Genomic DNA, 12888 nt, shown 5'->3' with positions numbered 1-12888 from the left:
CTAGTGTTGAATCTAGGCAGCTGCATGCAATAACATGCCTTATCCTTGTACTGTCTCTCTGGCTCTGAATCCCAATTTGAATCTGAGAGGAGTCCTGGGATAGAGATGAGCTGCATCTTCCAAGAGGGTATCTGTTGGGGCTGGAAGTTTCACCTAAGCAGGACAGTGGGGACTACCCTCCTGGCCTAATCTCTGCTGCTCTGGAACTCACATCTCTTGTCCACCTTTAACAAGATAGACCAATGGGGTAACCATAATTAGGAAGCATTATGGAGAGGAGAAAGATTAAAATGTGGTGGTGCGCTCAATAGTCAGTGATGAGAATGGCCTTTGTTGGTCCTGTGTTCTGTCCCCAAGGAGCTGAGCTGAGAGAGAAGGAGTGGGTGGCAGGGCAGACATTCATGAGAGTCCACAAATGTTTCCTACGCCAGAACTTAGACTTGGACTCAAGGAATCAACAGAACACTTCCCCATCTCTAACTTCAAGAATAATCTGAACCCAGAATAATGACACAAAGTCCCAAGCTGCTGAATACATGGGAAAGGAGGCCGCCTGCAAAGTGATAGTTGTAACTCCACCCTGGATTTAGGTGTACCTATCTGAGACCCGCCCATTTCTGGGAGGGGTCTTGGGAACTGAATACTAGGTGTGACCTTACCTGAAAGACCCCGCCCGTTCCTGGGAGGGGTCTTGGAATAGGTAGATAAGCCTTTGAGCCAGGGGATTAGGCCGCTTCTGCCCTGCTGGGCTCTCTGGCTTTTGGCTCTCTGCGTTCTGGTCTTTGACCAGCATGGAGCCCAAAGGGAAGATGGCTGAAAGGAGTTAAGACACAGGGCTAGCTAAGAATGGCTGAATGCTTAAAAGGTTAGGATAGAAGCCACACATGTGGTGGATAGGGATGAATAAAGTTGATGCTTCCTGATGCCTGTCTCTGAATGAGTCTGATTCTGCCGATCTCCTAAACCTGGGACCCACCAGGTGAATGGGGGTTGCGGAGCCACGTGCCCTGAGATGGGAGAGAAAGATACCTCCATCCATCTCCATCCAGGTCCATCGTTAATTATTTGATACAACAATTTCCATCGTTAATTATTTGATACAACAATAGTATCCCAAATGCCTGTCATGAGTCAAGTCTCTGGGGGACATGCTGAGAGAGGAAGCAGGGGTTGGAAAGAATGAATCAGACAGTAGACTTTCACAAGGCCAGTTCTAGTTAAATCCCCAGCATCCCATCCAGCCCCCATGCCTCACCAGGAGGGATCCCTGAGCCAGGAGTAAGTCCTGAGCACAGCTGAGTATGACCCCAAAATAAAAAATAAATAAATAGGGGCCAGAGTGATAGCATACCGATAAGGCAATTTGCCTTGCACTTGGCCATCCTGGGACAGACCCAGGTTCTATATCGGGCATCCCATATGGTCCCCCAAGCCTGCCAGGAGTGATTTCTGAGTGCAGGGCCAGGAGTTATCCCTGAGTGTCACCGGGTGCAGCCCAAAAACCAAAAATAAATAAATAAATAAATAAATAAATGTAATTCACTCAGTTTCCCTACCCTGAAAATCTACCTAGTTGAGTGAACACACAGAAAGTCTCCCCCAGTAGCATCCAAGGAGACTCCTACCTATTGGGTGATTCAGGCAACCCACAGAGTTAGGCGGCTTGTATCCCCCACTTTGGGAACCATGACCTTAGAGGTGTAGGAACCTCCTCTCTAGGTTTACTTGGTGCATATTAATTTCAACAGCTGCACCTGCCGCCCCCCCCCCCCCCCGCCTCACCTGCTCCTAAGCTTCCTCCTGAGACAGAGCCAAGGTGATCTTGTTTCACAAGCAGGTAGGATTTCTGGATCCCAGTCCCAGTTAGTCCTCCCAGAACCTGAGACCAACAAGTCACAGCTGTGGAAAGCTGACCTAGCTGGACAACTACAGCACCCTCAGGCCTCTCCAATAATTCTCCATGCTCCTGCCGGTGAGTCTTGGGCCATGTTTGTCCCTCTCAGCCATGCTCTGGATCTTAACTTGTGTCTGAGTGCTTTGATAACCTTTCTTCCAGGTTTGCTGGGCGTTCTGGGGAAAGGCACTTGTACTAGAGCCCTGAGCAAGCATGCTGGCTTGCTCCCCAACATGCTCTAAGGAAGACCATGTTCCTAGGGTCACATTTCTAGCTCAGGGAGCACAGAGTCATGAAAGAGGACCAATTTTGATCCCACCCCCTCTCTAAGCATAGTGGTTCCCACATCCCCCCACCGGGCCCATCTCTGCTCCAGATATTCTTGAGTCTTAGGGAAAGAAGTTAAGGAGGCCCCAGACTCCCATTGTTCAATGTCCCCCAATAACAGTATATTGGAGAAGAATGACAAAAAACTCTGGCAGGAGAACCTTCTCCAAAGAACAAGACAGCAAGCTCGGGATATCCTGTGGGACCCCAAGACAACTTCTACCCCATGTTCTTTCTCTCATTTCTGGACCACTCAGTGCTGAGAAGCCTGTTCTGGGCCTGGGAACATATTAGAAACCAGCCTCGTGAACATTATGCTGCTTCTCATGGCAAGACCCAAGTTCATTCTATGGACAGAGGCTGTACAGATGGGGTCAGGAAGATCCCTAAGGTCATTTGGCTCCATACATCTGGAACCTAGCTACAGGTATCTTTAAAAGGCCATCCTTCCAGGCCAGAGAGACAGCACAGCGGTAAGGCGTTTGCCTTAGACACAGAAGGATGTTGGTTCAAATCCCAGCATCCCATATGGTCCCCTGAGCCTGCCAGGAGCAATTTCTGAGTGTAGAGCCAGGAGTAACCCCTGAGCGCTGCCAGGTGTGACCCAAAAAAACAAAAAACAAACAAAAAAGCCATCCTTAAGATCCAGAATGCTTGCAAAAAGGAGAGGCTGGCATTTGGCATGTTGCTCTTCAATGTTGCATCTGGACCCTCGCCCCACAGCCCTGAACTGCCTTGGGGTGGGAAGAGTGGGAGAAGTGTTGGGAACTGTCACTGAACAAGCTATGCAGGTCCCTGAGGGGCTGCCATGGAATAATCTGTGTGACCACAGACCCTAGAATCAGCCAGAGCCAACATGGCCCAACCTAGAGACCCAGTGAGGGGAATGAGGGGGGTTGGGGTATGGGTAATCTACCACAGGCTTTGTCCAGGGTCCACTAACTGAGGTGGAAGATCAGGCTAGGGATGAGACCTGAGCAAGTTGGTAGTGGGAGAGCAGAGAGGGACAAAACCCACAGGACTGGGTGAGTTGGCAAAAGGAAGGTTTCAAGGGGGTCCCAGGCTGGGCAGCTCATTGACGTCATAGGCATATGCTCCCATTTGCGCCATCTGCAGCCATACCACATATACCGAACATAATCCTGAGAGCAATGCACTTGGGATCCCTGTCACTACAGCAAACTGTGCATTGCAGGGGTGCTAACATCATACTAGTGCAGGCACTACTGCTAGAAACTGCCACAGCAGTGGCAAAAGGGACTTCAAGATTAGAGGTTGGGGTGCAAGGCTGCACCTGAGATACAAGTCTTGGTAGACATGGTACCCTAGCATCATTCACACATCAGTGGCTTCTCTGCCATGTTTCCTGGTTCCCATGGATTGATCCAATATAGGAGGATACCTATATACCAGGGCAGGACAAAAGCCATAGGCAGCCTGAAGGTCACATAAAATCAAGAGGTTTCCAGAAGTGTTCTCCTGAATCCCTACCAGCATTTTTGGGGTGACTGGTTCCAGGTTAATAACTATTCATGTGTCAGCCCTACTATTCTGGCAGGAATGGATTCTCTTGCCATCACTCTAAGCAGCACTGCTAGGCTGAGATGTTAAAAGAAACAATCTCTTGACAGAGGTTCTGTCTCTTTGGGGAGGGGGCTCTGTCCTTGAGTGGTCTCTACAGGAGAGACACAAACCATCCGCATGTGACACCCTCCCCCAGCAACAACAATAAGAAAGAGAGCTTGTTACTGGCTTTCGCCCTCTTTGACTTCTATCAATTGATACAGGTAACAGTATATCCTCCTTATAACAGAAATGAGCTGAGCTGCCTGGGGTGGGGTTGAAGGGAGACCTGAGCACGCCTGAAACAGAAACTTCTGTATCCACAGCTGGTTTCTGGGGCTTCAAGTTGGCATACAGTAGCCTGCTCACACAGCCTTGCATATTTGTTTTTTGTTTGTTTGTTTGTTTTGTTTTGTTTTGTTTTTTGGGTCACACCCGGCGGTGCTCAGGGGTGACTCCTGGCTGTCTGCTCAGAAATAGCTCCTGGCAGGCACAGGGGACCATATGGGACACCGGGATTTGAACCAACAACCTTTGGTCCTGGATCGGCTGCTTGCAAGGCAAGCGCTGCTGTGCTATCTCTCTGGGCCCAGCCTTGCATATTTGTGAGAGAGTCCTTGTCTGTCTGTGGGCTTGGTGTCTGGCTAATTTTGGATTCAGCACATATGTGTCACGAAGTGTGTATGAAAAGGTCCAAATAACCTTTGGATGCATCCAAATATGCCTATGTGATTTTGTGTACGTGCAAATATATAGGGGGTTTATATGTGTGACTAAGTGTGGCTCTGCCTCTGTGTCTGTGTATAAACTTAGATGTGTATCTTTGTTATATGCAGGTGTCTGTATGTGTTATTGTAGTGGGTCTTCTTCTCTGGGGAACACACTGTAGAGAAAATCTGTTAGATTCTGGAATCTCCAAACTTAGAGACTAGAAAACTGGTGAGTCATAGCTCCCCTCCTTCGGCCAGTTAGCACATTTGCTGACCCATGTTGTAAGTGGGGACAATGATATTTCTACCCTGGGAGGCCTTTTCAAAAATCAGATCCCGTGACATCGCGTGGGCTTCCTGCACAAAAGGGTCTGGAATAGGAACAGGAGGGGGCAACTTCACCCCAGGGCAAAGATCTGCACCTCCTCTAGGCCTCTGAGAGCTTTTGAGGTGTCTTCCCCAGAATCCAACAGGCTTACCTGAGCAGGGATGATGACCCAGCTACCATGCCACTAGACTTGGTATTCACATACTGCACAAGGATGGGGACAAGAGAAGACCCCCTAACCCTGCCCCATGGCCCTGTGGAGCCAGCACCCCGGTTCTGCCCACTCCTTACAGACTGGGTGCTTTCTCCAAGCCATCCCCTCCTCATTGTACACAGAGCCAGTCCCTACCCACAACACCCACAACTACTGACAGATTCTATTTTCTTCTTCAAGGCTGCCATTGCTTGCCCCTCTGAGGAAGACATGAAGCTGGGGTCTTGGGTCATCTCTCCATGAGGAGGGCCAAGAGGCTGAGTCCACTGGTGTGGTGTGAAGCTCCGTCTTATATTCCCAATCAGATAAACAAAGAACTGAGGAGCTTTCCCTGCCCTAACCTCCTGACCTCACTGGGAAGACATGAATATATCCCCAATACCAAGTGATCACTATTCTCAGAGCAGCGATCGTCTATCTCAGGCTGGAAGAGTTGTTGTGGGTGAGCCCTAAACAGAACCCGGCATGAGTGTCAGCCCAGAGGGAGAATTTGGGGGCTAAGAGGAAGAAAGACCTCACAGAAGGGGCCCTGGTGAAGCCAGTAGCCCTGGGCTTGTGTTCAGCAGCACATCAGCGCCCTCTTCTGTCTACCTGCAGCAACTGAAAGTCACCTCCAGGCTCTATCTTTCATTTTTCCCCTGGGAATCTGCCCTGTGCTAGCCTCCCCGCTAGTCTCCTAAGCCTCCCACCTGCTGGGATCCCCCTAAAACTGTGACATCTGAGCTCACTCTCTACTCAGTTCTGCATTCCTATCCCTGAGTCACAGGCCACCCCAGTGCACAGGGCTGTCATTGTCTGATGATCTCTCTCTCTATTCTCAGACTTTCCTTCCAGACCTCACCTAGATGTGCAAGAGCTGTGGAGTTGCTAAGCAACCCAGGCAAGAAATGGGGGAAGGCCAGGGAGGGTTTGGGCCCAGCTCTGCATGCTCTAGTGACCAGGCTGCAGCATGCTGTGGCTATAGAAAAATCAACTCTGGGAGAGGCCCTAAAGGCAGCTAAGACCCTATCTAGCTGCATGGAGTCACATGCCATAGAAAGGAATCACCAGGGAGCACAGGGAGGTAACTGGAGGCTCTATGCCTCCCAGAACAGAGGGACTGAAAAGAGAGTATGTGGATAGGCCAAGGGTGAGAGTGCTCTGTCCTCCCGCTGAGCACCCTGAGAGAGGATATGGTGCCTTCCAGTTTAGAGAGAGAACATTCAGTGAGCAAAACATCATGGAAGTCAAGATAGAGAAACCCCTGCCTGCTAGAAAACTTGCGTGTACCTTTATTAACTTGTGTTTGTGGAGAAGCATATGCTACTCTGCCGTGTGTATTTATTAAGTCTACAGGAAGTGCCCTAGATTTAAAGTGTGCAACTTGAAAAAGTTTGACCATATGTACATACTGTTTGTTTTCCCATCACAGATGGGAAAAGGAATCTTTCATTTACTTGTTTGTTTCTGGGTCATCCCCAGCAATGCTCAGGGGTTACATCTGGCTCTGAGCCCAGGAATTACTCCTGGTGGCCTTAGGAGACCTATATAGCATGCCAAGAGTTGAGTTCCAGGTCAAACAGGCAAGTTCCCTGCCCACTGTGCTATCATTCTGGCCCCAAGGGAAAACAAGTCTTTTTTTTTTTTTTTTTTTTTTTGTGGTTTTTGGGTCACACCCGGCAGTGCTCAGGGGTTATTCCTGGCTCCAGGCTCAGAAATTGCTCCTGGCAGGCACGGGGGACCATATGGGACGCCGGGATTCGAACCGATGACCTCCTGCATGAAAGGCAAACGCCTTACCTCCATTCTATCTCTCCGGCCCGGAAAACAAGTCTTGATGGTGAAACACAAGTAGCCAGTAATCATAACTCACCAGACAGAGCTTATGTCTCTCTCTGTATTTAGCATGTTTTGGCCACACTGCCTCTAGTACTCATTCATTCACTCAATCAGTCTGTAATGTTTGAGTCTTCTAGTAGGCTCAGTCCTGGGCCATATGTTCAAATTCTAATAGTAAACACAACAGAACCAAAACAGATAAGCCCCTGCCCTTCTGCACATGTCTCCAGCAGCCCAATGCAAAGTTGTTGCACATGTAAAGGAAAACACTATTGTCTCTGGCACAGGCTCTTCACCCTCTGCCCAGCCCCAACCCTCATCTGCCACCACTCTGTCTGCCACATTGAGCCAGGCCCTCAATGGGGCATCGAGGTGAATCCTGTTCTCCAAGGTGAAAGGGAAAACATTGAGATGCCATCCTGCCCTCTAAAAGTTGGCTCCGGAGAGAGCTAAAGAGCTATGGCTCATCCTGTCCAGGCTGCCTGTGAGCAATGGAGCAAGAGCGCCAAAAGCTGCAGGGAGGGAACTCTGAGACAGAATTGACTGTCATTCGGGGTCACCCAAAGGCCCAGGAAGATGAGGAAGAGGAGAGTAAGGGAGGAGAAATATATTTGATGCCCTGAAATATGGATTCAGGAGAGCAGAGATGATGTGGGAGCTGAACATTTCTCCCCAAAGGTTCACAAAGCTGCATGAAAGGTGCTTCTGTCCCCCAAGAATGACTCGTTGGATTGATGTAATGCCTATTGTGTGTCAGACCTAGGGCATGATGGGCATTTTGGGAACTGTTAGGTGTGGTCCTGGAGGCCCCCAGCACTCCCTGATAGTCTGGTAGTCCCACCCTAGCACTCTAGAGTTCCAGCAGCAGCACATCTTCAGACCCTTGCACTGACCTGCTGACCCAGTTGGCAGAAAATCTCCTGTAGAGCCTGGAGCCACTGAGCATTACATATTTTTTTAAACTTTATTTATTGATGGATTGGTTTTTGGGTCACACCCAGTGGTGCTCAGGGGTCACACTCCTGGTTCTGCACTCAGAAATCACCCCCTGGTAGACTGGGGGACCATATGGAATGCCGGGAATCGAACCAGGTCCCTCCTGGGTTGGCCGCATGCAAAGCAAATGCCCTACCGCTGTGCTCTCTCCAGCCCCACCCTGAGCATTACTTGGAAGAGTCCTTACCCACCCCAGAAAAGAATTGATGTGTGTAGCAGAAAGGAAGAAAGGGAGAGACCCCAAAATACAGAATGTTCTTGCTGTTACCTTGCTCAGTCTCCAGGATATTCTTCAAGGTGAGAATTACTTTCCTTCTTCCTCTCAACATATGAGAAAACTGAAGCTTATAAAACTCTGACTTATTAAAAAAAAAAAGGCACTGGGGCTGGAGAGATAGCATGGAGATAGGGCGTTTGCCTTGCATGCAGAAGGTCGGTGGTTTGAATCCCAGCATCCCATATGGTCCCCCGAGCCTGCCAGGAGCGATTTCTGAGCATAGAGCCAGGAGTAACCCCTGAGCGCTGCCGAGTGTGACTCAAAAACCAAAAAATAAAATAATAATAATAAAAAAAAACAAAAACGAAACAAAACACACAAAAAAAGCACTTCTTAAACTGGGAGTGGGGAGCAGAGTGGCAGGACAGGAGCATCACCAGACCAGTCCTTTCCCACAATAAATAATGCTCAGCTTGTACCAACTTGCAGCCAGCTCTTGTAACCCATGCCATCTGAACTGAGTTCAAATCCACTGCCTACCCCACTGGGCCTTGCACCACCCCTCTCTCTGCCACTATGTACTGGGATACCAAAGAGAAAGTGAGCAGAGATGGGAGTAGAGGGGCAACTTCTTTCCTTGACCAGGGAGGAAGCCAGTGTTTGGCCAGAGATTTTCCCTTGGCATCAAGAAAAATGATGAATAAGTACCCCTCATGTCACCTGGAAGGAACCTAAGCCCCTGTTCCCCACCTCAAACCCACTGACAACCTTCTCAGCCCAGCCAAAGTTTCACAACAATCAGACTCCGGGCCCCAAAGGAAATATTCAGGCATGTCCCAACAGGCTCAGAAGCTGGAGTGTGGGTCCCCACATTAGTTGTATAGTCTGGGGAAAAGGCAGTAGGCGACCATCTTCCTGGGAGCTGCTGTGCACAAAGTGAGCATTTCTGCTCTAGAGGGTTGGTTCCTCTCAGGATTTTCAGCCACTGCCCCATCCTGCCTTTTCCAGCTCAGCCCGCAACACCCACACCAAAGCTACCATTGGGCTCTATCACTCACTCACACACACACACACACTTAGCATCATTAGGAGGCCCCCCAAAATAATGAAATTATTTACCATAAAAACCTTGGACTTGGAGGAAAACAGCCATAACTATTGATTTTAAACATTCTAGCTATGCTGATATGCTAAAGAGCTTGCATAAAAAAAAAAAACTAGCTTAGGGACCAGAGCGATAGCACATTGGTAGAACATTTGCCTTTCACACAGCTGATCCAGGATGAACCTCGGGCCGATCCCTGGAGTTTCATATGGTCCCCCAAACGATTTCTGAATGTATAGCCAGGATTAACCACTAAGAGTCACTGAGTGTGGCCCAAAAAAAGGCAAAACAAAATTTAAAAAAACTAGCTTAGTTTAGTTATTTTCCATCAGGCATTTGAGAAATAATATTACATTTAATGCAGCCTCAAGATGCTCTAGGGAGGAGGGAGGAGAGGTACAGCTAACTTGCCCTTGGAGCACATGCCATTGGTTGCTCTCATCCTCTTGCTCTTGGCTCAACAAAATAGATACCTGTTGAGCCCATGTATCCATCCATCCACCCCTTCTTCTCAGAGAATGTACCAGCAGTGATAAGACATGTTTAAGACATGGTAATGGGGGTGTAAATAATAAATCAAATAATAAATAATATCTAATAGCAAAGCATTAAGGATGAGGAGTGGGAAAAGTGTGAGGCAAGCTTCTCAAGTTCGTTGAAGCAGAATTAAGCCTTTTCTTATCAAGAAACACTAGTTTCTTTGGGTGAGAGGAACAATACAGTGAGTAAGGTGCTTGTTTTGTATATGGCTGACCCTAATTCAATCCCCAACAATAAGTATCATTCTCTCAAGTCCCACCAGAAGTGACCCTGTGCACAGAGCAGGGTGTAAATCTTGAGCACTTATGGGTATGACCCAAAAATCAAAATTTTACATAAAAAATAATATTAGCTTTCTCTATCATCATGGTCACTCTCTTCTCATGGAGCCAGTGATGCTAGGCTAAAGCAAACTTCTCCTCTCAGCAAGGATCCTTCTTCATTATTTTTTCCTAACTATTAATAAGTGCATATTTGGGAGTGCAAATTGATTTCAAAGGGAAAATATTGCCGAAACAACTATGAAATCCATCTCTAAGCTGAAGATTGGCCAATTTGTAATTCTCTGGTCTATCTCTCCTCATAAATCAGTATCCTAAAGCCAGAGAGATAGCACAGCAGTAGGACCTTTGCCTTGAATGTGGCCAACCCAGGAGGGACCCAGTTAGATTTCTGGGATTCCATAAGGTCCCTCAGTCAGGCAGGGGCAATTTCTGAGTGTAGACCTAGGAGTAACCCCTGAGAGCCACTGGATGTGGCCCCCAAAATCAATAAATAAATAAAATACAGTTTAAAAAAAAAAAGAAACCAGCATCCTCTTTACTGACTCTTCTATGATGCTTCTTGTTCTCCACAGCTTGCAGCGGTCAGGGAAGACTGAGTGTCTTCATGCTGCTGCTCCGCCTTTCATAGGATGTATGTGTGTGGCTGGAAAGAAATGGAGGTTGCTTTGGTGAATTTTGATAACTCAGATGAGATCCAGGAAGAACCAGGTTACACCAAAGACTTTGACCCCACCGGTTCCAAAGGCCTACCTGGAAGCAGCCCCTTCTCCAACTGGAGAATACTTGTTAGCGACAGCACAAACCACGAGACGGCCTTCACCAAACTGCCGGAAGATAGTGTGGATGTTCCAGGAACAGAGCCAGGGGTCCTGAATGTAGGAAACCAGAGGGTCATCATCAACATCGCTGGACTGCGGTTCGAGACCCAACTCAGAACCCTCAACCAATTCCCAGAAACACTCCTGGGAGACCAGGAGAAGAGAATGCAGTTCTTTGATTCCATGAGAAATGAGTATTTCTTTGACCGGAACCGGCCCAGCTTTGATGGCATCCTATACTATTACCAATCTGGTGGGAAAATTCGGAGGCCTGCCAATGTCCCAATTGACATCTTTGCTGATGAGATCGCCTTCTATGAGCTAGGTAGTGAGGCCATGGACCAATTCCGGGAGGATGAGGGCTTCCTCAAAGACCCTGAAATACCACTCCCCACCAATGACTTCCACCGGCAGTTCTGGCTTCTCTTTGAGTACCCCGAGAGTTCCAGTGCTGCCCGAGGTGTGGCTGTGGTCTCTGTGTTGGTGGTTGTCATCTCTATCACCATCTTCTGCCTGGAGACACTCCCTGAGTTCCGGGAGGAGAGGGATCTCAAAGTGATAAGGGACCCGAGCCTCAATGGCAGCAAGACCCCCCTCTCCCACACCATGTTCTCGGACCCATTCTTCATGGTGGAGTCCACTTGCATTGTGTGGTTCACCTTCGAACTCGTGCTGCGCTTTGTGGTGTGTCCCAGCAAGGCTGACTTTTTCCGAAACATCATGAACATCATCGACATTATCTCCATCATCCCCTACTTCGCTACCCTCATCACCGAGCTGGTCCAGGAGACTGAGCCAAGTGCCCAGCAGAACATGTCCCTGGCCATCCTGAGGATCATCCGCTTGGTGCGGGTGTTCCGCATCTTCAAGCTCTCCCGTCACTCCAAGGGGCTGCAGATCCTGGGCCAGACCCTGAAGGCGTCCATGCGGGAGCTGGGGCTGCTCATCTTCTTCCTCTTTATCGGAGTCATCCTCTTCTCCAGCGCTGTCTACTTCGCTGAGGTAGACGAGCCCGAGTCCCATTTCTCAAGCATCCCTGATGGCTTCTGGTGGGCAGTGGTTACCATGACAACTGTAGGATATGGAGACATGTGCCCCATCACCCCAGGGGGGAAGATTGTGGGTACCTTGTGTGCAATTGCGGGGGTCCTCACCATTGCCCTGCCAGTGCCGGTCATTGTCTCCAACTTTAACTACTTCTACCATCGGGAGACTGAGAATGAGGAGAAGCAAAACATCCCGGGAGAAATCAATAAAATCCTCAACAGTGGGGGCTCTCAGATGGGCAGTTCCGACTCACTTAGTAAGACCAATGGTGGTTGCTCTGGCGAGAAGTCCAGAAAGTGAGGCAGCTGAGGTTTCTGGGGTCAATCCCTCCATCCTCCCGACCTCAGTCTCTCCTCCTTTCTCCCCTTTCCACTTTTCCCTCCCCAGTCCCCACCTCCTCTCTCTGTTCCTCCAAATATGGAAACGTATTTTTTGTGAATGACATGTCATCTTTGACAAGTTCTTGTAGGAAACCCATACTTTCCTGCTCCATTTCCCAAGCTCTTTCTTCTCAGCCAACGAGAGAAAGATTTCAGGACCAGAGTGAGTTGGGAACTTGCCTTGGACACGACTATCTCGAGTTTGATCCCTGCCTTCTCATATGGTTCCCCAATCCCACTAAAAGAGCTCCCTGACCACAGAGTCAGGAATAAGTACTGAGCACAGCTGGTTCTGGCCTAAAGCAAATAGAAATATTTCATTCTTCTTTGTTAGCGGGGAACAATTCAGTTCTTGCCACTATGGATCAGCAGTATTTGCTGCTTCTGTCAGCAAAAAACTGAAAACTCCAACATTCTACCTACTTAATCAGAATCCTCCTTTCAGAAGACACCAGGTGAATTCTTTTTCTGCTGAGGGGGGAGGTTACTGCTGGTGTTTGTCTTCCATCAAGCCACCATGTTCAAAGGTTGGGGATTTCTCTAAACAAGGAGTGAGAGAAGAGAGCCCAGGATTTCCTTTTTATGATCATTCCTTGCCCTGTGGAGCCCAGCATAACTTTTCCACCCACAGTGTCTCTCCACATCTC

General features: G+C 48.6%; 1 protein-coding gene across 1 annotated transcript; it reads left to right on the top strand.

Annotated features, from left to right (window-relative positions):
• The first annotated feature begins 10625 nt into the window (after positions 1-10625).
• On the top strand, positions 10626-12161 carry KCNA10 (potassium voltage-gated channel subfamily A member 10). Its single transcript, XM_049765736.1, has one exon. It carries the CDS (start codon positions 10626-10628, stop codon positions 12159-12161), a length of 1536 nt encoding a protein of 511 aa, XP_049621693.1.
• Positions 12162-12888: the final 727 nt, after the last annotated feature.

This window comes from Suncus etruscus, chromosome 19 (genome assembly GCF_024139225.1).
Source record: "Suncus etruscus isolate mSunEtr1 chromosome 19, mSunEtr1.pri.cur, whole genome shotgun sequence".
NCBI classification, from domain to species: domain Eukaryota; kingdom Metazoa; phylum Chordata; class Mammalia; order Eulipotyphla; family Soricidae; genus Suncus; species Suncus etruscus.
Note: the sequence above shows the minus strand (reverse complement) of the source record. Positions and strands in the feature narration are given on the sequence as shown.